Source organism: Corvus kubaryi, unplaced genomic scaffold (assembly GCF_017639235.1).
Source record: "Corvus kubaryi isolate FWS band 111438036 unplaced genomic scaffold, C.kubaryi_AGA036_p1.0 71, whole genome shotgun sequence".
NCBI lineage: Eukaryota > Metazoa > Chordata > Aves > Passeriformes > Corvidae > Corvus > Corvus kubaryi.
The window spans coordinates 20,249,985-20,275,538 of record NW_024582059.1 but is presented as its reverse complement, the minus strand read 5'-3'; the positions used below and the strand labels follow the sequence as shown (position 1 = coordinate 20,275,538).

Genomic DNA, 25,554 nt, shown 5'->3' with positions numbered 1-25,554 from the left:
AACCTGATTTCCCTGCTGAACGCTTCCCTTTTTGGTGCCTGGCAGGTGCTGTGGTCAGTGTGGTCCAGGTGCGTGAGTCACACACAGGCTGCACCCACGGGTGTCACACTCTCCCACCCAGAGGAGAAATGGATCAGCTGGCAACCTGCACTTGGTTTCACAGTCAGGGTCACTTGGTAGAAAACTTGGGGTTTTTGTTAGCCAGGACATCCATAGAAGGCAACATTTAGTCCCAGAGAGGGAACCTCTATCCCTCCTTTCCACCCTTCAGTCAGGTGAAGAGCCACAAGAGTAACCACATCCTTGAGAGGAGGGCAGCGGGGTGGAACAGCCCATGGCTGTAATGCAGGATTCTCTCTGCCAACAGAAGCTTCCTGTTGAGAAATACACACTGCAGAAACCAAAAAATACTCAATGTTGTAATGTTTCCCAGCACCAGCAAGCTCCAGAGATACAATAAACAACGTGCTTTGAAGTACAAATGTTTTATTGCAGTGTTTCATTATTTACAGTACCGTTCACTTTGTCCCTGGGTGCTACCAAAGTGCAAAGCCATTTCGGGCAGGGAAGCTAAATGATGGTAACTCGGCAGAAAAATACAACTGTGCCTCGCTCCTGCTGTCCTGCCTCTCCTGGTCCTGAATGCAGAGAAATTTGCTGCTCTCCCTGGGCATTTGGAACAACTTGGTAACTGTGAAACTTTGGTCACAAAGGATTGTCACTTGGTCTGTTCAAGGTGATGCAGGGCTGTCATGTTGCTGTCTCAATTTTTGATGGAAGTACTGGTTTATTACCAATTATCTTTCTGCTGACTCTCTTTGGTTCATTTAAGGTTTTGCTCCCTTTTATCTGCTCCCTTAAAAGAGCCAACCTTGAGAACGTTACCAGAGCTGCTACTGGATACTGAAATCAGTCATGTCTTCTAGAGTTGCGCTTAAAAGTTTTACAGAATACCACAAATTTTATTATGCATTTCCATTTTGTATAAAAATGGTGACTCAAACACCACTGAAGCCTACATTTTCACACAGTACCATCTCAAAGTAGGACAAATTCAGGAAGGACCTCTCAACAGAAACACTCCTTTGGAGAAGAGGGTAGTAACTACAGATTTTACTGAAGACTAGAGAATCCCAGTATTCCAGTGGCTAAACTCAGATCAAGAATCTTTCCAGCTTTCTAACAAGTTTATTAGCTCGAGAAAGTATTTTTTAAGACAGTTTTCAGACTGAATCCCTGCAATTTCCACTGCTGTCAGCATTCCCTTGAGAGGTGAGCAGTGAACTTCTCTGCCTCAGCTATCTCCGTGTGCATCAGGGATGTCGTTACCTTCTAAAACTTGAGACACCTTCTGTTCCAAAGGTCTTGTACAACTGGGAAACGTTTAAGACTCCATTCCAGAAAACAAGTTATATGAAATGGCACTCGAGCTCTCCAGAGAACATGCAGCAGGGCTGTTGGGGGAAGCTCAGCAGCAGGAGCTGCTGCGGCGCTCCTCACCACATGCCTGATTGATTTACAGTTCAATACTGAGTCCCTGCAATAGCTGCCTCAAATGATTCTGAAATTATAGCTTCTCAGAAATGGGATGATTGCAGTTCTTGGCAGGTTTGTTCCTGTGAGTCACGCTTTTATTCCATGTTTTCACAGGCTTTTGTGTATCACTACTGACAGAAAGCCACCAAAAGCTTTACAGTTGCAGAAGATACCATTTTCACAAAGAAAATGTATTTGATTTATTCCTTAACCTACCATACAAAACACAGTGTTTAAAAGCTGCACAGTGCCTCCCTAGTAGCATTCCTTTGGAATTTGGAGGAGGCAGCAGAGCTCACATGCAGTCCACAACGTTGCTAGACCCTTGGCCCATGTCCCGGATCTGGCTGCTGAGACAGGAGCACACAGCCACGCCTGCCCCTGCCCTGCAGTGCGACACTGAGCCCACGAGTTCCCACCTACGGCAAAAAAGGAAAGTTAAGTTCCTGCCCTTTCTGAGCAACCTGGAAGTATTTTCTGTGCCTGAAATTCTGTTACACTGCCTAGCTGTTCACTCTGCACAAAAACACACCCCACTTAGTGCAAAATCAAATTGAAACAAGCAGGAGAATGTTTTTGAATGAAAGGGTGAGGACAAGGGATAGAGAGGAGCAGAGGAGGAGGTGCTTAAATATTTAGAAGACTGCCCTAGTGATATAAGCAGCAGTCCTGCACCGATAGTTATGGATATTATTCAATTATTACCAGGAAACAACAGCTATACTCCTCCTGCACACTGTTTCTATGCTGGTGTTTTCATACAGGCAGATTTTCTTGTCTTATTAAGCCAAGCAAAACATTTGAAATTACCGGTTCACTATGGGATCAAATGCTTCCACTGTGTTCAGGTACACATTGCCATTATGACCTCCGACTGCAAAAATTTTCCCCATCAGTGTCGCTATGCCAACACCACCCCTCGGAGTTGTAAGCTCTGCCACATATTCCCATTTGTTACAGCGTGGGTCGAACCGCTCCACCGAACTCAGGGGCGAGTTGTCATCAAAGCCACCTGCAAACAACCATCACAAGATCAGCTTTTGGCACTTCTGGTGCAGGGGATATCCAAGACCAGCATTCTCAGCATTCAGGGGGTCCTGTCCAGCTCTCTCTTTACTGGAACTTTACATGCTCCTAAAAATTAACCTAACAGCTCTCCCTCCTCTCACTGCACAAGCATCACTCAGAATGACAGTTTTATTCTACTCAAGTTGCAAGGATTCTAATTTTATTATTTTTCTCCTTGAATTCATCATACTTATAATGAAACAGCTTCCCATTTGGAAGAGAAAGAAACCTAACACCAGCAAAAGGATGGTCTCAATCTTGCACTTATTTTACTTTATGCAAAACACACTCTAACAGCATTCTCAAATTACAGCATTGGCAAATATATGAGTAGAGAAAAAAAAATCCTCATATAAGACTCAGTGATGCATTCCCCTTGTTGGGGAAGCTGTCAGAGGAGCATTTTTTTTGAAACCTATTTAGCACTTATAATAAATCAGGGTTTTTTAACTATCACTATGGCACACCTACCTGGCATCTTCCTCTCAGGAAAGCAGGTAAATACAAGGTAGCACACAAGACAAGAAGCTGTGGAATAAGTGCAAAAAAACCTACTGTTGTCTACACTCGGAACACAACTCGAGTGCTTTGAAAGCGTGTTAATTTAAGAATAGTTTGCTAAAAGGAAACTCAAGAGTAGTGAATCTTGAGAGGATTTTCTAATACGGGCATATTGTCTTTAACAGATCAGCCCTCCTGAAATGTGGGTTAGGAGCTGCTTTTCATTTCCTTGCTAAGGTACCTTCGTTTAAGCGTGCCCTGGTTGTGCTTGCTTTCTTCTCCTGCCCAAGAACACCAAGTACAGGTCAGCTCTATCTGTTCCTGGTTCCTCTAGCAACAACAGCCTCTTCCAAAGGCCAGCACTTGGCAGCAGCAGCACTATAAAATGCCACATTCCTACTCACCCACAACATACAAGCAGCCATGGAGCTCGCTGACACCGTTCCCAGCCCTTCGCTGACCCATCTCTTTCACTTCTATCCACTTATCCAAGTGGGGATCGTATTTCTCCACACTGGAAAGAGATGCTACACCATCATTGCCACCCACAGCATAAACATGGTTCTGGAAAACAGTTGCACAAAGATTATTTGTGATGTAGTTGCCTTTACTCAGCTTTTCATAAGCAGCGTTAAAATTATAGGAAAATGTGGTATATCCACTTTTATTTAAGAATTCCAACAACAGATATAATTATCGAACATAAATGCTATCTCTTGCAATTAAAAGAAGTGAAACTGTTACGTAGTGTTGCAGCTCTTTTTCAGAGCATAAAGGGATTAAAGTACAGCATGCATTTGGTACTTTTAAACACAGTGACCATGACAAACCAAGCTGCTGAGACAGGAAGCACTATACATGTCATTAGAAGGGTATTCCTCCCAGTATCTCAAATACTGTTGAAACAGTTCAATTTGATATGAGTATTATCCTAAATATCCCCACTTTTTGCACAGGGTTTTGATGACCAGAGGCGCTCATACCCACCAGCTGCATTTTGTTCAAGACCTTGTGTTCTACCTTGTGAAAGCAGCTCCGAAAAGCAGGTGGGTTCCCCAGCTGGCCACAGCCTGGGAGGAAGCAGTGACTCACCACCAGGGCTACGGAGCCAACGCCGCCCCGGGGAGTGTTCATGGAGGCCACCGTGCTCCAGCGATCCGAGTCGATGTCGTAGCGCTCCACGTCGCTGAAGCACGTATTGTCATCCAGCCCCCCGATGGCGTAAATGGGGCCACCCAGGGATGCCAGGGCAATGCCTCTCCTAGGGAAACACAGCACCAACACCTCAGTGCAAATCCTTAACCAGAGGGAGCCACACAGCAAATGCAATGGTACACGAATGGTGCCTGTTTCAAACTAGGGGGGAAAGAGTAATGCAAATTTAAAAAGTGACGTTTATAGTAAATCATGTGGCTGGCTCTCTGCACACCCATGTCATTTTGACTTCTTGTCAACTCTAAGGCCAAGTCCTCTGCTGACATATCTGGGTATGTGACAATGTCTTAGGTATGATTTCTCTATCTCAGTATTGAACTTTTATGCCTCCTATTTTGTTTTACTGAATCTGGTGATGAACCAAAACCTGCTGGTTTTAACTTCGTTGGTATAGCTGGCTGCTACCATTTGAGAATGACTGGGGGTGATACTAATACATATTAAAAGACAAACCTGTGCTGGATAATAAATAGCTGAACTCTAGCAAGATTTAATTGCAATTTCTTCCATTCTGGTGTATTTTTATTAAGTGTTAAAATGGTTGTCAAACTTGCTTGTACTAATCTACCAATATGAGAGTACAATCAGTACTATAAAATTGAAAGTATGGTCTAGAATATGAGCATCAAGTTTCTGCTTTAACTACCAAGAGAGGTGATCTACCATGTCATTGACAATATTCTTGTCTCATTAAAGAGGGCAGGCTCAGAGGAGGCAGGAGCAAGGGAGGCACAATCTCTCTACAGAACAAACAGTGTGGCAAGATCTTGGGCTTATCTTAAATTGCCTCAGCAGATAACACAGACACCACTTAATGGTGGCAGTTTTTTTCTCTACTAAGTGTTCCAATGCCTCCATGAATGGGAGGAGTGGAGCTGGGAGGCAGCCAAGACACAGCAACCCTTCCATTTACCCGGGTACTCAGTAATAAATGCCACAAAAATCTAGGGCGGATTGTTGCTGAGATTATGCCCCAGGGTGGTGGCAGGAGGGAGGAAGCAGAGCAAGCCACTTCCAGAGTCTGGGTCTTCTACTTTAGTTAGGTGACAGCTACAAATAGCTTTAGGACTTAGCCATACTTAATATTTCATTCCTACTTGTGGGTAATGCTTTTCAAAACAACAAATAACAAAATGGAATGCAGAATTAAGGATACTGATTTAAATAACAGCAGAAACAAAAAATTACAGACCTTTGAGTCCAGTAACTCCTTAAAAGAATCTTAAATGTCAAGGCAAGAAAAGTCCTCAATCTCACTTTCATATTGAGTGCTTCTGGACTTTTGTGTGAAAAACATAGGCAGCTATTTGTTTCCTGGTGTAGTATTTCACTTGTTTTATTTTCACTATGAAGTATTTCACTTTTCATGTTATGCTGGCAGTTATTTTGCTCATTCTTAAAAAGAGCAAAAAACCCACAGAACCAGTTCATCAGTTCCAAGTTGTTTACTGGGCATAGCAGACAGGCCCTAGATGCCAGAATGCAAGCACATAGCTGGAGTAGAAGAGGTCCCTGCTCCAGAAGCCAGCTCCTCCAAAAAAAAAAAAGAACAAAAAGGTAACATATTTATAGCATAAAGCTCCAAAATAGGGGGGGGGTGGGGAATCCTAGAAATAGAACAGTTTGAAGACACCCGAAAAAGGCAGGACAGGCAGGATGTTTTTCAGCATCAGCAAGAAATGGCACATCACAGACTAGGACTTGGAGTGTGGGACATATGTATACCTCTTTGTGTTCATTGATGCCTTCATCATCCACTTGTTTGTGAGAGGATCAAAGACTTCCATGCTTCCTAAGTGTTCATTTCCATCATGTCCACCTACTGCGTAGACTTTACCTGAACACACAGACATCTTTTGATACAGAGATTGCTTGGCAACATTTCAGTTTTCATTTATACAACATCCCTGCCTATGTGGAGACAAGGAGGTCAAACACAGGTAAAAGTTTTAGAATGTTTTCAATATCAGAGTTTTATATGCTGTACTCAACCAGGAATCTGTTCTAATGTGGACTTTTACACAAAGCTTGAGATTATGTAGACAAAAACATCTTCCCCTAATTTACTAATAAAAAGTACTGCAGGTCAAATCAGTTTGAACATATGTACCAGTCTCTTCAGATTCTCCATGGAGAAAAATGATCTCTGTTCTGCTGCAGCAACAGAGGGGCTACCATGTACAAGGGAAAGCTGCATTATTGGTGCTAAGCTGCTCTGGACTGCACAGACCTGTTTTCAGAAGATGGAGACCCAAAAATAAAGCTAGGTCTGCTCTTGGAAGAGTTATGGTCTTAGTAACTTTCCAGTATGGATTTAAGTAAGAAGGGAGCCAGTATGAGCACTAGAAAATTCTGGGTGACTGCTGTGTAAGGCTGTTTCTTTATAAATGGATTTTTAGAAAGTAAATCACCTATTTAAGGCAGGAGGCTATATACAGTTCAGCTGGGCTGGGAAGAATCTTTAAAGTTCATCTAGTCCAGCCCCTCTGCAATGAGCAGGGGCATTTTCATTTTCAGGTTGCTCAGAGCACCATCCAGTCTGACCTTGAATGCTTCCAGAGATGGGACATTTACCACCCCTCTGGGCAACCTGTTCCAGGTTTTCACCAACCTCACTGTAAAAACTTCTGCTTGATATCTAATGTAAATCTACCCTCTTTTAGTTTAAAGCCATCACCTCTTGTCCTGTTACAACAGGCCCTACTAAAAAGCCTGTCCTCATCTTTCTGGTAAGCTCTCTTCAAGTACTGAAAGGCCACAATAAGGTCTGCATGGAGCCTTCCCAAGTCCGAAACAGCCCAACTCTGTCAGTTCCCAGTAATGTCTTCTCCATAAACACAGTCTCAGACTGGCTCAGGACCAAACACTCCTTCAAGGGGGAGAAGCTTTACTAAATTGAAGACTATCCAATAATTAAGCAATTTGTTTACTACTTGTACAGCTAGTGAAAGTACCAATTCAGCAGAAGGAGCAAACAAGTGCCTTTTGCCTGGGGTTGCTTGAATAGGGTTACTGACCTCCCACAGAGATCACACCCACATGCCTCCTCCTGCTGTTCATTTCAGGGCCGAAGAACCAGTTGTTCTTACTGATAGAGTAACACTCGATGCTGCGGAAGGGGTCACCCGATCCACCTCTGCCACCGACACAGAACAGCACACCTGGAGAACACAAAACAGGTTTCCAGAGAACTAGCAGGAGGATGGGGAAAAACAGCTGTATAGCAGAGCAACTGAAAATTATGTAGCTCGGGGCAAGTTGTATTTCACTTCAAGAAGCACAGTCACTGCCCTTCATAACTGGATACTAGATTTTGGCCTTTGCTTGACATCCTGCTGTGGCAATTAGCTATCTATGCTCTTGTAAAAACAATGCATATTTTAAATATGCTTTTTGTGATTTGGCTTAAGGAGGTAAATCCATTGTTTGTTAAATACAATGGAGAAATTATGATTTGCAGTCTAATATTCATCACTCACTTTTGGTGTAGGTTAGTCAAAGACTTTAAAGTTAGCTCAGCCTTCAACACCGAAAGAGAACTGTCCACTGTTTTCAGTACAGCTTCGAACAGATTGCCTGGTCATAACATACTTAACAGCTCTGGCTTTAATATAGATAGAGCCAATCAGGATAAATTATTAATGCTTTAAAGAAAGAAAATGACTGCTAAAGTTCTGCTAGGAAAATGCAGCACATTACCTAAATACCAGAGAGGTACATAATGGCTTTCCCAATTTTGCATTAAGTCATGAACAACCCTCGATACCAAGCTATACCTGCTTGCTATCAGGACACCTGCACAGATGTGCTGCCTTTTCTTCACACCACTCCCTACTGGGTAACCAGACACACATTTAATTACCAGCAGTCTGCTTCCTTGGTGTTGTGCGAATGGAGTACTCAAAGTCAGGCACTGCCCTGCTGCTCAGGTGAAGGTGGTAGTTTCTTGCTTCATCCAGCAAATCCCTACATTTTAGATTCTGCTTGACAATCTCTTCCTTTGCCACAACACCCATAAGGAAACAAACGGGCAAGAGAGGCAGCCGTACCTGACACAGAAATGAACACAGTTGGAGAAACTGGCTGAACTGCTGAGTGTCACCAAGCACTGCTGCACATGCACCAGCTGGCAGCTCCGGAGCCAGCCGGCAGCCCCATGCTCTTCAATAAGGAGAGCAGCTCTCAGAGCTGTTCTGGAGAACAGTGATATGAACAGTTCTTTTTAGTGATAATGTTTGCTACAACCATTTGCATTTCAGCCACAGAGAAGTGTCCCTTGGCCCAGGCCATGCTGAGGAAGATGAGCTGCTGCCTGTGCTGCACCTGCACCTGCCCAGCACAATGCAGGCAGCACCCGTGGCTTTACCAGGGCTTTATCAGGTTAATGTGCTGTTGGGTATGAATTTTCAGCTCACTGCTATGCCACTGTAAGAGGGCTTGTGCTAGAATGGTTCATTTTCTTTGGGTGGCAAGTCAAAAAGCAAACACTGTCACCATGAACTAAGTGTCTATGAAGGAGGTATTGCTAGTGCAGTAACACCTTTCTCTAAGGCAGACTTCACAGACTTCAAGATTAAAAAAACCCCACATGTTGAGAGTTAATTGTTTCCTTCTCAAAATCCTTCCTGCCATTTATTTCAGCAAACCTTTCATTCTTCTTTGTAAGACAAACAGTGCAGAATATGAAGTACAATCAGAGGCAAAGGTGGGACAAATATTAGTGGGGGGAACTGAAGCAATCCACCTGACTTCTTAAGGTTTGGAGTCAACGCTGTCAAGCAGCTCTCAGTTGGCTCAACAGCAATCGCGAAGAAGTCCAGCAGCTCCAGTGCTTTTCAGAGCAGCAGGATGGGCCTGTTACAGCACTGACAAGCGTCCCTGTCTTGAAGCAAGCATGTGCCTCTACCTGTTCTTCCTTACCTCCTTGCTTTCAGTCCCACTTCTTCCTTTATTTTGGCCCAGCTTATTTGAGGCTACTTTAAAGCACCACTGCAGCCCTGCTGACAGGCTCCTGAGGTTAGTGATGTGGTAAGAACTCCAGGCGGACAGACTCAGAACCTCATTATGGGAGTAAAACCTGTAAGGCTGATTATGACATGGATAATCACTGCCTAGAAGCCCAGGCATATTTTCAGCTAGCAGTAATGTCCAAGTCAACTGATGACTCCCTATGCTCTGGCAAATAACCCGTATTTATAAAGGAAGGGGTTTACTTTTTCATTGCTTGAATCTAGACTCTGGTTTCCATCAACAGAATAAAACTGTTAATCTCATCTACTAGCACAACTGGGCAAAAAATATAACTTTTTTTTTTTTAAATCTCTAATTATATTGCTTGTAAGTTTAAGCATAGTGTAAGAAAGAAGGGGTTTTTGTACCAAAAACCTCATGCTAGTCTAGATGAAACTGAAGGTTTTTGGAAGACAGCTAATAAACCATTGTGATCTTTTCCTAGGAAATGTGAAAAATGATTCATGAAGACAATGACAGCAGCATCTTAGTGGACCTCTCCTTACTCACATAATGCCAACGTTATCAATTCAGCCAAATGCAAAATAATCAAGTTGGAGTTCAGTGACAACTAGAACTGCACAGCCAATCCTACCTGCTAAGACACATGGCATGTTTTGCAGCACATGGCGTGCAAATCCTTCCTGGTACAGGTTCTCCACATATATTCTCTCACAAATACTGTATAAACCCCCATACCCAGCACACAGGGAGCTTGAATAAGTGAAGCAGCTAATGCTCTGACAGGAGGAACTCCGATGGGTGTTCAAGTAAGTCCAGCCAAATGACCTTTTGATACCTGTATGTGTTTTCTTTCAGAAGCAGTGAGCTTGCATCAAGTCTAGACAATTAAACTGCCAACTCCTTTTGGCTCCTACCATGGTAGTCTAGTGAGCATTAAAAAGTCTATCGTGTTTCATAGCCTACTAGGGCTAACACATCTTGCTCTTTTGTTAATGAAATACATGAAATATTCTAGAAGTAGCACAACTTGATGTGACACATCTCTGTTAGTTTCCTTTCCTAGCCATGTAAGAAAACTCAGCAGTTTTGCCTCCTTTCTAAAGTACAAATACGTAACAGCAAGGGCAGTGAGCATATCAGGCTGTATGAGTGGCAAGCCAAGTGAAGTGATGGCTTTATTTTCTGTTTTGTGTCAATATAAAACGTTTCTGCTCAAGCGCAGATGTAGCTTTTTGTTGGTCCCCCACCTCCCAGCCATGAGTATAAAGTGAGTACCCTTCTCTCTACAGAAACGGGAGAATATCACTTCTCCCTGATATTTAAGAACTCTTAACTTGCTTACACTGTCAACTCCGAACCATGAACTGGACGAGGCACCAAAAGCTATGAACATTTTCAGCTTGAGATCTACCCACGTACAAAGAGCTGATTACACAACCAAACCAGCGATGGGACAGGCACTTGGTGCCTCTGTGTGCCCTACCTGTGCAAGGATCTCATCCAGCCACGTAGCGTGATGCTGTGGATTGGCCAGCAGCCACTTGATAGCAGCATTGTAAACTTGCTTTTCGTTTTCAATATTCAGGTCACTGGAGGACAGGAGTTTATGGAGGTGCTGTGGTGACACACTGACAAAGTCCTCGCACTCCATCACTTCTGTGAAATGTTCACAAGCAAACTGATCAGCCATGTCCATCAGGTCGATGCGGTTGTGGCTCTCGGCGAACGCCCTGACTGCCAAGCAGTTGGAGGGGTGGAAGTGCAGCTTCATGTATTCACAGCAGGCCTTTGCCACCAGTTCCACCTGCAGGATGCAGGCAGCATACAGGAGTGGCTGGACGTTATCCACTGTCAGTGTGAGCTGCGAGGAGTACGCGAACTTCACCAGGTCCTCGATGGCATCGCCGTCAAAGTCCCTGATCTCGATCAGCTTCTGCTTGGCTTCAGCCATTTCCGAAAGAAACATGGCTCGGAAGTATGGAATAACACAAGCTAGCACCAGTTTGTGGCAGGAGATTAGCTTTGAACCAACCTGAAAAGAAAAGAACAAAAAAACCCCTGATGTTTTACTGGAATGTCGGTTTTGGCTGTGAAAAGAGGAGCAGTGAAGCTGAAATAAGAATTCTAGATTCGATGTGTTTCGTCTGTACTTTGTCCACACAAATTAACCCCATTTGCCTTGAAATTCTGACATTACATCCATGTATCCCAAGGAATTCTAAGTTGTAACTTGGCCATCAGAGGAGAGCAAAGCCGTAATACAAGGAAGCAAAAGCACTGATGCACTGAACCTGACTTTCTTTAAAAGGCTTATGAAGCCTCTGTAGAAATATTCTAGATGCACCTTGTAGACAGGAGACACTAGTTTTATATGTACTCAGAGACTTTAAGGGGAGGAAAATTAGAAAGTGACGTTTTTAGACTACTTAATTTAGACTTCTGTACTTTTATTACTGTCAAGGAACTGATGTTTATAGAAGCAAATTTATGTAAAAACATAGCAATAACAGCTATTTCAGGGGTTATTAAAAGTTACCAATCACTTCAGTATTTTTAGAATGTTTAGCCACAAAAGACAGTGTATTCCCCAAAAAGAGAAGGTATTTCTCAAAATTCTGATCAGAAAATGTAAAATAAGCTTTTCACATACAAAATTCTAGAACTCCATTACATTAAAAAATAATCTAAATATTGAAGGTAAATGACCAATCCACTGCTATTTGTGTTCCAGGAGTGCTTTCTTACAGCCTTTGTCACTCTGCAGTCTGCACTAACATAAAGGGATGGCTGACTTAAGCAACTAGTTTCCCTGACCGACTCAAATAACATGTTCATTTTCAGATGAAGGTGTTACAGAGAGCTGTTGTGCACTTAAAATAAAAAGATACTAAATTATAAAGGATATTTTGGAGTTTTTTCTAGCTCTGATTCAATACACAATTGCTCTACCTTTTTAAAGAGTATGATCAACACAAGTGTAACCTACCTGGTGAGCAGTGAGTTGAGTACAGAAAGCAAACACACAAGCAAGAGTATGCAGATTAAAAAAGAGGAAAAGATGGATGGTTCAGTGTGATTACATCAGATCACCCCAGAAGGAACAATTCAGACCTACCAAATGAACAAAAAGCAAACCAACAGGAGAAAAGCAGATGGTATTCATCTGCCACTCTCTGCCTTCTAACAGCCTCCTAAGACTGTTCATATGACAGCAGCAGCAGAGTAGGTGAAATTCCAGAATTTTAAATTAATTCCAGAGGAAGTCTCCGTGTGTGTTCCCACAGCTTATTACTGTTATCAGCACTCCAACCAACTAACTACAGTACTGATACAAAAAAATGCTACCAGTGGTCTGCTATGTAAAGCTCCCAGGCTATTCTTACCTTCAGACACTTTTATTCTGCCCATCATCCCACTCTCTAATTAAACCTTCCTTTTGAATTAAGTGGCTTTACTATGTTACCCAAATCTGCTTAATTTTAAATCACAGAATGGTTTGGGTTGGAAGGGACCTTAAAGGTCATCTTGTTCCACCCCCTAACATAGGCAGGGACCTTCCACAAGTTATCTAGCATATTCTTGGTATTTTGAAATCAAGAGCTCCCCTCCAGTTACTAACAATCCTATTTTAAGAGCCAGCAGTTAAAACAATAATCAGTCTGACAACAGCAATGCCAGAATTGCTCACTATCACAGGTCACACACAAAGGCAGAAAGTTCAGTAGAGATCTGATTATTCTTAAAACCTGAGCGAGGCCCAAGCACTACAGGAAGAAAAATCAAGCCCCCATGAAAACTCTAATTCAAGTACATAGTTACCAGTCACTTGGAAATCCCTGATTTAGGAAGCCATACAGTAAGATTTCCACAGGTTGCTCCAGCCTTCACTGAAAGCCAAGTCATGTCATCTAATATTCTTAAATTGTCAAAGCAGCTCCACACAGATCATACAAATGAACATTAATACAAGCCTAACTTAGGGAAAGTTAAACTGCAGCTCCAGTAAAGTGTTTTTTCCAAGGCAAGTTTCCCTAGCAGGAGTATACATTTAACTATGTTTATAAAATAAGACTGTCTGCCGTTTTTTTGCAAGGGTAACTGGAAAGGAAGGAAGGTAAGAATGAGGTCAACAAGAAAAGGGATGAGGAGAGTTTGTAACACCAGGGATATACATCTGTCAGAGATTTTCCCTGTTCAAATCTAACAGTCAAAGTGGCAGGCTAACAACTTCTCCTAAAGGCATGTGTCATTTGTTCTTGGTTTAGGAACTGTGCTTCATCATTATTCCTTAAGTAACTATCTTGCACTAGTAAGTTGTTTAGCTAAGCAATACTTAATATTTAGAGGTGCTGGCACCCACTTCTGCGCATGCTAGATACAAATTTATTGTCATCAGGATGTAAGTAATATACAGCTGAGTTTAAAATAATGCATTAAAGCAACGCTATGCAAGAATCATAAAATTTCCTTCCTCCCTCTTCTCCTTTACTCTTTGATCAGCTGTAGAACACAACTGTCTGGGTTTGTTTTTTTTTTTTCTTTTTTTGAAGAATGCTGGAAGATAGATTTGTTACAGAAATCCTGTTTGCTGAGAAGAATCTAGCAAAACAGCACAAAATGCAGAAATGGAGGTAAAATTAGGGATGAAAGTGCATTGAGAACAAAGAGGCTACAAGGAGACAGAATTGCACAGTAATTACTGACCAACTCTGGAAACTTGCTTAGAAGGAAAGATGGATGAGGCCAAAGTCATGTACTTCCTCTCTCAGATTGTCAATATCTTAAGTGTTTAAATTTCAGCTGTAAACTTCCTAAATAAGGAGAAAAATACGAGCATCTCTAGAGATGCCTCAGATCCAAGAGGGATTCTGTGGCTTCCATATCCCTGCCAATATTCACAGCCACCTCCCAACACACTTCTTTGCAACTTAATCTTCAGACTGCTACATGCAATGGATGTGTGACAAGTATCACCTTTAGTGTAACATCACAGAGCTCTCCAGCTTCAAAGAAGTGAAGAAGAGAGCTGTGAAAATCCCTCCAAGCCTCATTTGCCTCAAACACGAAGACATCGTCATCCCCATCACTGTTGGAAGACCGAGCTTGCTGCTGCTGCCGCCTTTTTCCTTTCATCAGATGTTGTTTTGCCTGCTCAGGGACCATGGATTCTGAAGCCATTGGCTGTTTCTTCTCTCACTGCATCAATCTTCAAAAACTCCTGCCAAGACAAAATCCAGCCCATCAGGAGCTAGGTACTAAAATTCAGTTCTGTTCATCTTCCTGTTTAAAAACACACACAAAAAAGAAAATTAGACATTAGGTAATGCTAGTACATAACACTTTGATTTCGTTATATTACTGCCTATGGTCTTACCTGGGGAAGGTGAGAGCAGAAGGGACAAAAATAAAAGACCCACTTGAATCTTATGTAGGTACCTTTAGGAAAAGACATTATTTATCAACTTGCTGTCCACACTTCTTGAAAAGGACATGAAAAAGAAAAAGCAAATAGATACCACAGAATCATAGAATGGTTTGGGTTGGAAAGGACCTTAAAGATTATATAGTTCCAACCTTCCACTAGACCAGGTTGCTCAGACTCCCATCCAGCCTGGCCTTGAACACTTGCAGGGATGGGGCATCTGCAGCTTCTCCGGGCAACTTCTTCCAGCGTCCCACCACCCTCACTGCAAAGAACTTCCTCCGAACATCTAATCTAAACCTCTCCTCTTTTCACTGGAACTGTTCCCATTTGCCCTGCGACCACCTGCCTGTGTAAAGTCACTCTTCCTGTAATAAGCCCCCTTTAAGTGCTGGAAGGTACTCCAGAGTATATTGAGAAGCATGTTCCTCTTACACTGACTACGTTTGGTTTCATGCCTTTTTAGTTAATTTATGATGCATTCATTCTTCATTCTATGCTAAGAGTTGATGATTGCTGTAGTTCAGTGATTTCTGCTCATGGACACCGGTGTTGGAGGAAGTGGACTGGCCAAAAGAACAAAAAGTTCTTCTGCAATAACAATTTAAGTCACATGTCTGGGAGCAGACCTGATTTTCCTTTGGGAGATTTTGAAAGTGTCCATGCCTCTTATTAAATCTACAACTCTTCCTGCATCAGTACCAGAGAAAAAGCAGGAAGTGACCTGAGGCGACCATACTCGTTCCTGCTGTAGGTCACAGGGTTGCTGCCAGCTCCATGTCCTGTGTGGTGACAGAGCTGGTGGCTGCACCAGGCCAGGCAGGTTAAAGTGGGATCAAACACGCCTGGAATATCTGCCTGTGTGGTGCTTTCAGCAAGATAAGTATTCTTCCTTTAAAAGATAAGTAAGAGAAAGATCTTACTTCTTCCAAAACTACAGACTATCTCAAAAATATTACGGATCACAGGATCTTTATATAGTTTATAGCAATGAATACCTTTTTCTGCTGAAAACCTAGCTTCATTATGCCAGATTTGACAAATTACTAAGATATTTTTCTATATCTTATATATATATAGTGTGTGTATATATATATATATACATATATATATAGTTCATTAGGATATTTTGGTTCTCGAATTAATCCTCCATGACTGGTACTCATGTTTAACGTGCCCTTCAAAGAAGTCACTATTAGCACTGAGATCTGAAGCTGACACAGAGCTTCAGACACAATCTCCTGAGGTTATAAAAATTAGCGTGAACAAACAAAAGGGAAAAGACTGTAGTTGAAATGCTGTACAAGGATGTTGAAAGGCATCATGTGTTATTCATTCACATGATAATGGAGGTAAGATATAGCATCTCTAGCCCACACTTGTAGGGAACTCATGTTTATTTCGGTCTTTGACACTCTGGCTTCACCACTCCCTGGTTACTCACACCTAACCATTGCTACAGTGAGCAGAAACACTGCTTTCAGACAGAACTGACACTGACTGCTAAATGAGAGTATACAGCTCCCAAGCCATAAGGTTTTTCCATCTGACACATAAGCTACATTTATCCTCATGCTTTAACTGCAGCTGCACACATACGTTCCTCATCTGCTCTGTGTCTCAAGGTAAAAAATGCTGATGGTGTACATTTTACCTGTTCTGGGTATGCCATTGTAAACACCAACATAAAACCCATGAGTCTTATGAAAAAATCAGTGCTGCTGTTCGGGTGAATTTTTTACGCTATAAATGAACTAAGCAATACTACAAAAGCCAAACATAACTGATTTTAAGCAATGTTTTTCATCCATATCTCATGCTCATAGCAAATAAAGGTCTCAGAGATGCTCTGAGCTCTTGCCTGTAAGAAAAGAAGTTAAGTGCATACTTGGATTTATATATTTGATACATACTAAGTACACACTTGATATGGTAGGGGAAGAAACTAGAAATGATACCAGAGGAAACCAATGGCATTACTCAGGCACACAGCCATAGATAAGAAAACCATGTGTCGCGGGTTCGGTTTGTAACCGGGCAGAAACACCAATTTAGTGTAGTGGTTTGGTCCAAAATACTCATTACTGTTTATCTGCTGTGAGATAAGAATTAGGAGAAATGCAAAACAGGCACCAAACTTGAAAGAATATAAAGAAGTTTATTAACAGACCTAAAAGAAGAAAAAAATTATACCACCTTCAGAACTCTCCTCCTCCCCCCACCTTCCTCCCTTCTCCCACTGACAATGTGAAAAGACAACCCTTAAGATGTTCAGTCTGTTTACCACTTCCATAATAACCTTGTTCAGTCCATTTAGAAAGAGAAGTCTCTTCTTGCTCATGCTATGAAAACATTATCACAACGAGACAGCCGCCCACTTCCAAATATTGTTCAGTCCATTTAGGAAGAGGAGTCTCTGCCTGCGTGTGAGTCCTTTCCCCCGACTTGCAGCTTTTCCCGCAACTGCTTTCGAGGGTCCACTCTTGAAGATTTTTGGGGTACAATTTTAAGGTTGAGCCGTTCAGAAACAAAAACAGAGGCCCTTCTCCTTCCCTGGGAGCAAAGGGTCTTCATCATCTTCATCGTTAGGACTATCTCTGGGAGCATCTCTAGGAACTGAGGTTTTCTCCTTTCCCGTTTGGAGCAAAAGTCCTCATCTGGTTCATCTCTCCCTGTCCAAACTTCTCATGAAATTACAGCTGCGTCAGCATCTGCCTATCTCAGCGCAGGTGCTTTTGCTCACGAGTTGAACACTCCACCCCCCATATCTTCATGAAATTACAACAGGATACTCTGATATATCATAGCTTCACAACAGAATTTCAGCTTTAAGCATCTCCTCTCTCTCTTCCCTCAGGTTTTCAGCTCTTCACAGCAATAAAAGGGTTACTCTCACCTCAGCCTTGCAGCTTTGCAGCTGGAATGTTGAATTTTTCTTATCGCAGTGGAGAGGGGGGGAGAGCCGAGCCGCTCCGGCTGCCCACGGCAAGGCAGTGGGGGGGGGTTCCATGGCTGGAACAGGTCCATGGCTTCAGGATGGCCGTGGCCCGGCTCGGCCTGGCCCAAGCAGGGCCTGGCCGGGCCCGCTGGCCCCCACACGGGGCCTGCAGCCACCTGTGCCAGCGCCGGAAACGAGAGAGAGCTTGGGGGAGAGTTTGCCTATTCTTAAATGTGGATCACAGAGGTGATCACAACTTTAAGTGGCTTAGAGAATTGTCCATATTCAAACTGGCCAGCTGATAGGTTCTATCAGTTCCCAGAGGAAACTGTAAGCACCCCTTAGCAAGGACGTCCCTTCCGGGACTATGCTTGCTAACCTATGACACCATGTATGAGGGAGTGCCCAGTATTGTGGTATCAAATATGGGTATGGGAACATGAGAGCAAGTCAGCTACTGTTCCTCAGGTAAAGAGAAGGTTCTGCACCTTGTTAAAAATTTAACGTGTAACATAACCTTCAGAAATCCAGATAGCAGTAGATTGACATACTTCAGCTTTCTTTTGATGAGACTTTGTGACAGGTATCTTAGATTTTTATTCTTCCCCCAAGTCACCAATTCAGGAGCATCTTGTTTCTGTCATACACCTCGGTCATGCAAATCTTTTTAGACACCTATCCCCAAATCCTCTAGTGCTCTTAATTACAGCATCTCACAATTTGAGTCTTCAAACAAATCATCATCTGCTATGGGAAGTACCAGCCGTGGCCTTGTTTCATTTGGAGAAAATACTGTCTTGGACTCATGTTTAGCCATAGGCCTTTTCTGTTCTCAGATTTTAAATGAAGAAGAAATTAATTTTAGTAGCACTTGAATCAAGATACTAAGCTCTGGAAATCTGAAGATCACATCACAAAGTCATGAAGGTCAGTATATTTCAACTCCACAAACTAAGGAGAGCCATTAACAGATTTGCTCCCCAAACCAATAGTAATTCAACAATAACATCCCACTACTTGAGGTTAATTTAGTCCTGGGTGAATGCCACATACACACAGAGTCTTTCCTCTCTAGAACAAAACACTGCCATAGCCATTCAGAACTTCAATAATGTGCTCCCTTTTTCATCTTGGCAATTAAGCCTTCCAGCCTCCACACAGTCTAATATTTTGACATTAAGAGCACAAGTAACCATCACAGCAAGTGACTGACTCTAAGGAAACTAAAGGAAGTGCTTCATTCATCACATCATCTATCATTCCTTGTAAACAGCTGCTTGACACTTTTCATGAAGAAGTAGCTGTCTGAATAAAAAACCCAAACAAACCCCACACATGTTTACAGCTCAGCATCATTTGCTGAGAGTCAGTCAGAAATTTTCTAGTTCAAGTTAAAAATTTAGAAATATTGATGATGTCTGCTATTCTCAAGAGTGCAGCTGTTCCAGACCCCAAAGTGTGTTCTGGTCATCAGTGCTGGCCCTCAGGCAAGGGACTGAGGATCCCCTCCTAGCTGTTCCTCACACTTATAGAAGCAAGAAAGGATGGGAGGTCAGAGCACAAAGAGGTTATCTTATAGCTACTGCAATTCAGTCCTAAAGTGATGTGATTTTGATTCAGACATTCTAGCTAAATCTTCAGCTGAATTAAGTGTAAAATTACTCAAGTCATACAGAGTACTTACGTTCAGTTGAGAAAAATTACCTCCATTTTGAAGGAAAAAGAAATTGAAGACAACAGACAGTGGTAGGACATGAATAACATTGCTCTGTTTTCCCCCCATAATGAAATTAAATCCCAGGAATCCTGACCGACAAGCCAATCTAGACGTTGGAGTACATGGCCTCTTTCCTCTGTGGAGCACCTTGAGAGATGGTGTCCCAGAAAGAAGGGATCATTCTTATTCTTCCTCTGACACATGGAAGGAAGACACTTCAGTGATACAAAACTAACAAAACCACAATTCCCACTTATAACCAAAACTAGGCAGCCTTCAGGTAAGAGGTATTATGATACCTATAAATCCAATGTTCCTTATTCAGTGGTACTGAAGCTGGAAAAATGGTGGCAGAAATGCTGGAGAAATCAAGATACAGATGAAGTTTCACCAAGTATCCTGTATGTAATTTCGGTTACCCACCCCAAAGATGAACGAAAATCACATCATGATCTGTGCAGAGAAGGGCAGTCAGCCTCCCTCAAAAAACAAAAAGGCCTTTTAATCTAAGGAGATGAGAAATGTGCCTTTGTACGTGTGGCTGTGTAAAACTAACTTGTCTAACACAGAGCCTGGTGAGTCTCTGTGGGTAATGAAATGCTCTCACTGCTGCCCACAAGATCAGAAAGCAGAGGCAGCAACAAGATCTTCTCCAGTTTAATCCACCTAACAGAGCAATTTGAGCTGCTGTCTTGTGTTGTGCTAAGAAAACTTGAACGTTTGGAAAAAGGACAGCTGGCAGAGCTAAGGAAGACACAGATGGAGAGAAGTGGGAAGTGTAGGAGGCAGCTGCAGTGCAAACTGCAGACAAGCAGCAGCTTTGGCAGGGACTGTGCAAGCAGCTGTTTCACTGCTCAGTCTGGTTACAGCTACATCAGCAAGAAGGAACATGGAGGGAAAAAACTGATAGATGAAATAGTGTAGAAAATCCTCAGCTCTCTCCCATTCTCCATTCACTAATTCTATCAAGGATGATGTGGAAATTTTATGCAAAACTGTTCAGATGCCCATGCTAATTAGGTCAAATCAGACAAGGCTGGAAAACACGGGAATATTCAAATTACACACTGTATTACAACCCCAAGCCTACTGCACTTTTCAGCAGAAAGTTATTTAACAAAGAAAAATAGTCAGAATCCACCCACCTAACTGGTTTAGCTTGTTTAAAACCACCAGGATTGCTTTTGTAGAAACACATAGAAAAGTTTCTTAGACAACACTAATATACAGTTTCAAAATCCTTTCAGCATTTCCAAGGTTCTTTGCAGCAAAAAGTGACATTATGGTTTTGTGTTACTTGTCACACAGGTAGCTCAGTAACAGTGAAATGGGTACAGCTGGCACCATCTCTCATCAAAATCATCAATTGGATGATTTTTGTATGTATAATCAAAACCCCATCAGTGCTGTAGACACACAAGCAGTGAATGAGGACTGCTCCTCCTTAGAAAATGCAACAGAAAAGGTGTTTTGTAGAGCATGAGAAGCATCATCAGATAAAATTTCATTTTGGAAATAATTCCTCCTGGCAGTCCCTTCATGCCGTTTTGAGACAGCTTCTTCCCAGCTCCCTTTGATTCAATGCTCAGTGAAGTTCTACTGAGGTTTAATTCTGGTTTCCATGAAACACCAGAAAGGCCACCTGTCTCCTGGGATTTATAGAATAACAGGTTGGCAATTTTGTTCAATTTTGCATTATAAAAAACAAACAAAACCCTAATATGCCATGATTTATTTATGCTTGATTTACTTTTGCTTCAGAACAACCCTCAGCAAAATCCCTCCGAAGTCACAAAACAGCAAAGTAGGACTCTGCTTTGCAGATACAGGGGTAACTAAGACATGGTTTATTTATGCAATGTAACCTTGGGAAGACCCAAAAAGTAGAACACAAAATAAAACCCACTGAAAATTGGTGCAATGGGAGCACAGTGAAGTGCTGATGGATAGATACGAAAATTTAACTAGCCTATTACATCACGACAACACAGAACAGTCCCTTACCAAGGAGAGGCACTATTGTCTTCTCTGATGGACTGTTGGGGTCTCCCCCCCTGCCATGGAGCCCTGGGAGATGGGCCCTGGGGGGGAGACACGGGGTTTCCCTGCCCCTGGTCAGCCTCATTCCCCATTGGTTGGTTTGTGTTCCCCTGCGTGGGCAAGGACCCTCGGGTCCTGTGACTGGAGGAGTTCCTGAGCAGAGCCCCGGCCATGCGGCTGGAGAAATAAAGATCTCTGAAACATCTACCACGAATCTGTCCATATATACTTCCTTTCCACGGGACTCCTGGTTTGATATATGAGTGTTACAGTAATCCCCGCTGTAACAATGGACCATATTAAAAATAACAATAGTTTAATAGTCTCCACAGCAGCATTTAGTCCAGCCATTCCCAGGAACTATTAACAGAGAGCAAAATTATTTCTAAGTCATTCGGCAGCTTCCTGTATCCTGGATGTGTATATCAAGGCATGGTACCCACCAGAGCATTCCAGAACTGTAGTGAAACAATGCTTCCCACACACACACCAGTCCCTTTGTCCCAGGACTCTCTGCCTTAGCTGCCAACTATCATCACATTCTCTCATTTAGAGATTCACAAGACAAACTGCTCAAATCATAAAGCAGTATCACCTTCCTTTTGTCCCGGAGCTGCAAGCTCCTTCAAAATCTGAAATCAAGAGGTGGCAGAGGTAATACAAGACAAAAGGCTTCACAACCCAAGATGTTATAACCATTGCAGGAGATTATTATTACAAAATCTGTTCGGTGAAACCTGCTGGGGAAGAACTGAAGCACTGGGTAATGTGGTACTGTGCTGCCTTGCATCAAGTTACTGGCAGTCATTACACAATGATCCTGTCTTCGTGTGACTGATTACATTTGCCTTTACAAATAAATGGCCAACTAGAAAACTGGATGCCAGGCTACTGACATCCCACTAACAATTAACAAAATAAATGAGGTAATGAACACCCTGCACAGAAACCCCAGGCACAACCTCGCCATGTAACAACGCAGTCAAACTTTTTTCACAGCACAAGAATTTGCACAGAGATTACAGGGGACTCAGCCCAAACTGACCCAAAATCTCAGACCACATTGCCTGAAGAAGGTGGCTGAACAAAATACAGCTTAACCTCCATTTCCAGCAAAGACATATGTGACATGTCTGTTGTGGTTTTGTTTGCCAACACTTGATCAGCTATTTTACTTGTTGTGGTACTTGTCTGTAGTGTGATTTGTTTCTTGATTATCCTTCCCGAAGCCTTTGCACCCAGCACAGAAATCACGGAAAACCAGGTATCCCTGAGTTTTGTAACTTTTACAAGTGTAGGATATATAGGAATGACTTAAGAAAAGGAGGAAACAGATCTACTTCCCAGCGGCCAGTAAGCAATTGCCTTGAGTGGAGATGGGAAGGGGGAACCCATCAAAGGAGGAAGGAAAGCCAAGCAGGCTGGGGGAGCTGTGACATCCTAAATTCTCATTTATTTGAGAAGGAAGGAGAGGCTAGGAACTCCTGCGGCTCTCCCCAGTAGCAAAGGGCAATTTCTTGCTGGTTTTTTTTAGCACAAATATTTGTTTTGGGGTAAGCTAAGTGACTACTCGTTATCCTTTACAAAACGCCAATAGTGAGCTGACTAAGGCACTACCTTTGGCTGTGGTCTGCACATGGAGCATCTTGAAACGCGTGGAATCCGGGCTCAGTTAATTTTTAATTAACGTTTATCTCTTTCTCGAGTGGTGTGGCTGCCAGGGTTCTCTCTGTGGATGCCCCCGCACCGCAAGCCCCCCGATGCCGAGCCCGGGCACCGTGCCGCCTCTGCGCTCTCTGAGCACACCCCAGCCCGGGTACCCATTTGCACGGATTCCACTTTAATTCACCACACACCCGCGCTCGGTCCGGCTCCCTGGCTCCGATCTCGGCGATCCCCGTGGCCGACGAGGGAGCCGGGCCCGGCCCGCGGCCCTCCCGGGAGCGGCTCCGGGCCGTCCCGCCCTGGCCGGGGTGCCCGGGGGTAGCAGTCCACGGCGGTGCTGCGAGGAGGGGGAGGACCGCGGCACCGCCCGCCCCGCCGAGCCCGCTCCCGGGACACCTGAGCGGAACCTGAGGGCAAGGGGCGCGTTACATAAGGGCGGGGGAGCCGCCATGGCGGTACGAGCGCGGTACGAGGGCGCGGGACGGCGGGGGAAGAACGCAGAGTGGGGTGCAGCCCTCCGGCTGCGGGGGCAGGGGAGGTGCGAGGTGAGAGCCGGGGTGAATGCCGCGGTGCCCGCCCGCTGCCCGCCCCGCTCACCTGCGCTGCCGCTGCCGCCGCGGCGGGTCCGGCGGAACGCCCGCCGCCCGCTAGGGGGCGCGCCGCGCGCATGCGCCGAGGGGCGGGCCACGGCGGGAGCCCCGCAGCGCTTCCCGCGCTCCCGCCCCCGCAGATCCCCGCGAGGAGGCGGTTCCATCCCTTCGCTCAGTGGTGTGTGTGGAAAATAGACTTTCCAGGCTGGTACTTGCCGGGTAGAATGGCTGACTTTCAGTGGGAAGCAGAAGCAGGCAGAGTAATTCCTGAGAAATACCATCACCCTGTCCCCCAGTTAGGGCAATCTCCGTGAGAGTAATCTTCCCTGTTCTTGAGGGGAAGCCGTGTGAGGAGTGGATGAGGTCACTTGGTCTGTTCAGCCTGGAAAAGAGGAAACTGAGGGGAGACCTCATTGCAGTTACAGCTTCTTCGTGAAGGGAAGCAGAGGGGCAGGCACTGATCTCTTCACTCTCCTGACCAGTGACGGGACCCGAGGGAGCGGCCTGAAGCTGTGTCACGGGAGATTGAAGTTGGATATCAGGAAAAGGCTCTTCCCCCAGAGGGTGTTTGAGCACTGGACAGGTTCCCCAGGGAAGTGGTCAGAGCACCAAGCCCGACAGAGTTCAGGAAGCATTTGGACTATCCTCTCAGGCACATGGCGTGACTCTTGGGGATGTCCTGTGCAGGGCCAGGAGTTGGACTCGATGATCCTTGTCTGTCCGTTCCAAATCATGTTCTGTGGTTCTTTCGTTTGTAATACAGATCAGAGTGATCCTGCTTCAGATTTTGGAGGAACTGCTCTCTGTGAGTTCAGAGAGAGAAGGATGTAACAGAGAGAGGAAGAGGCTGTACCAGCTCCTTCCTCTCCACCTGTCCACCAGCTCTGCATTCTATGGTGTATATTTTTTATATATACATATCTCACACAGAGAGATGCATACACCCCCTCCAGTGCAGGAATACATTCCCCCAATACACACTTTCCCCCTGGTTTGATTCACTCTCTTTGTTAGTAGTACCCCTCTCTGCCTGTGGAATAATATGTGTAAGTCTTGGTCCCATTTGGTAAAAGCTTGACTTCAGAACTTGAAAAGAATTGGTCAGGAAAGTTTTGCAGGCTGTTAGAACCAAAGAAAGACCTTATGAAAGAAATGGATGCCCTGGGGAGTATGGAGTCTTCCTTGAACAAAAGCACAGCTTGCCAAGTGAAAATGCCCTCTACCCCCAGCCCCACATAAGAGCCCAGTAGATTTCAATTCCGTACAGTAGATTTCCCAGTTCCATACGGCAGAGCAGAAAGCTGGACTCACACTGGATGGCAAGTCCACCTCTACAGACGTGCATAATAATTCCAGGATTTCCTTTTTTCCTGAACCCAATACAATTCTGCTGAAAAGCAGGAAGGTGTTTTAGAAATCCATGCTTATCTGAGAAAGAGTGGCTGGAGGTCTGCAGTTTCACACAGAGTACACATATACTGTTTTTAGGAGGAGAAGTACATCTATTTAGGAGTCTTTAAAGGCAAAAATAAACTAAATAACACTGCTATTTGAGGTGGCCTGTTTGAGAAAGAGCCAGAACACTGTCCATGAAAATATGGGGATCATTGTTATTATCTCAAATATATCTGTTTGATGGGTTTGGGTTGTTATTCCACACCCCTGTGCCATTAATTCCATAGAGGTCAGAGATGGTGAAAATTCAGTGGCAAACAGCTGATTTGATTTTATGATGTGCCTCTCAAAAAGTTGCACTAGTTGTGATCAACCCAGCACATTTTAGGTTTTGCATAAATACATCTCAGAAAATTCCTGTTCAGCAATGCCTTTTTTCTAGTTTTTTTTCTGAACATAAAAATCCCAAGCAATCCTCCCCACGTTCATCCAT

The 25,554-nt window shown here is 43.7% G+C and overlaps 1 protein-coding gene across 2 annotated transcripts; it reads right to left on the bottom strand.

Moving 5' to 3' along the window:
- Positions 1 to 469: 469 nt before the first annotated feature.
- Positions 470 to 23,735, bottom strand: KLHL8 (kelch like family member 8). Of its 2 annotated transcripts, none has more exons than XM_042049723.1 (10): positions 23,674 to 23,735; positions 14,269 to 14,512; positions 10,778 to 11,326; positions 8,183 to 8,369; positions 7,338 to 7,481; positions 6,046 to 6,157; positions 4,198 to 4,366; positions 3,510 to 3,669; positions 2,347 to 2,548; positions 470 to 1,955 (listed from the first exon to the last, which is right to left on the bottom strand). In XM_042049723.1, the coding sequence occupies exons 2-10, from the start codon at positions 14,470 to 14,472 to the stop codon at positions 1,832 to 1,834; spliced, it is 1,851 nt and encodes a 616-aa protein (XP_041905657.1). In that variant the 5' UTR covers positions 14,473 to 14,512; positions 23,674 to 23,735; the 3' UTR covers positions 470 to 1,831. The 2 variants fall into 2 exon arrangements, with proteins under 2 accessions (XP_041905657.1, XP_041905656.1); XM_042049722.1 differs by having other exon boundaries at positions 14,269 to 14,574; positions 23,674 to 23,724.
- Positions 23,736 to 25,554: the final 1,819 nt, after the last annotated feature.

What these genes read in the sequence shown, in the direction of transcription:
- KLHL8 (XM_042049723.1), bottom strand. Translation starts at nt 14,472, where the DNA reads ATGGCTTCAGAATCCATGGTCCCTGAGCAGGCAAAACAACATCTGATG. An exon ending in TGGATGAGATCCTTGCACAG is followed by an intron (nt 8,370 to 10,777) that starts GTAGGGCACACA and finishes TTTCTGTGTCAG; the next exon opens with GTACGGCTGCCTCTCTTGCC. An exon ending in TTTGATCCCATAGTGAACCG is followed by an intron (nt 1,956 to 2,346) that starts GTAATTTCAAAT and finishes TTTTTGCCGTAG; the next exon opens with GTGGGAACTCGTGGGCTCAG.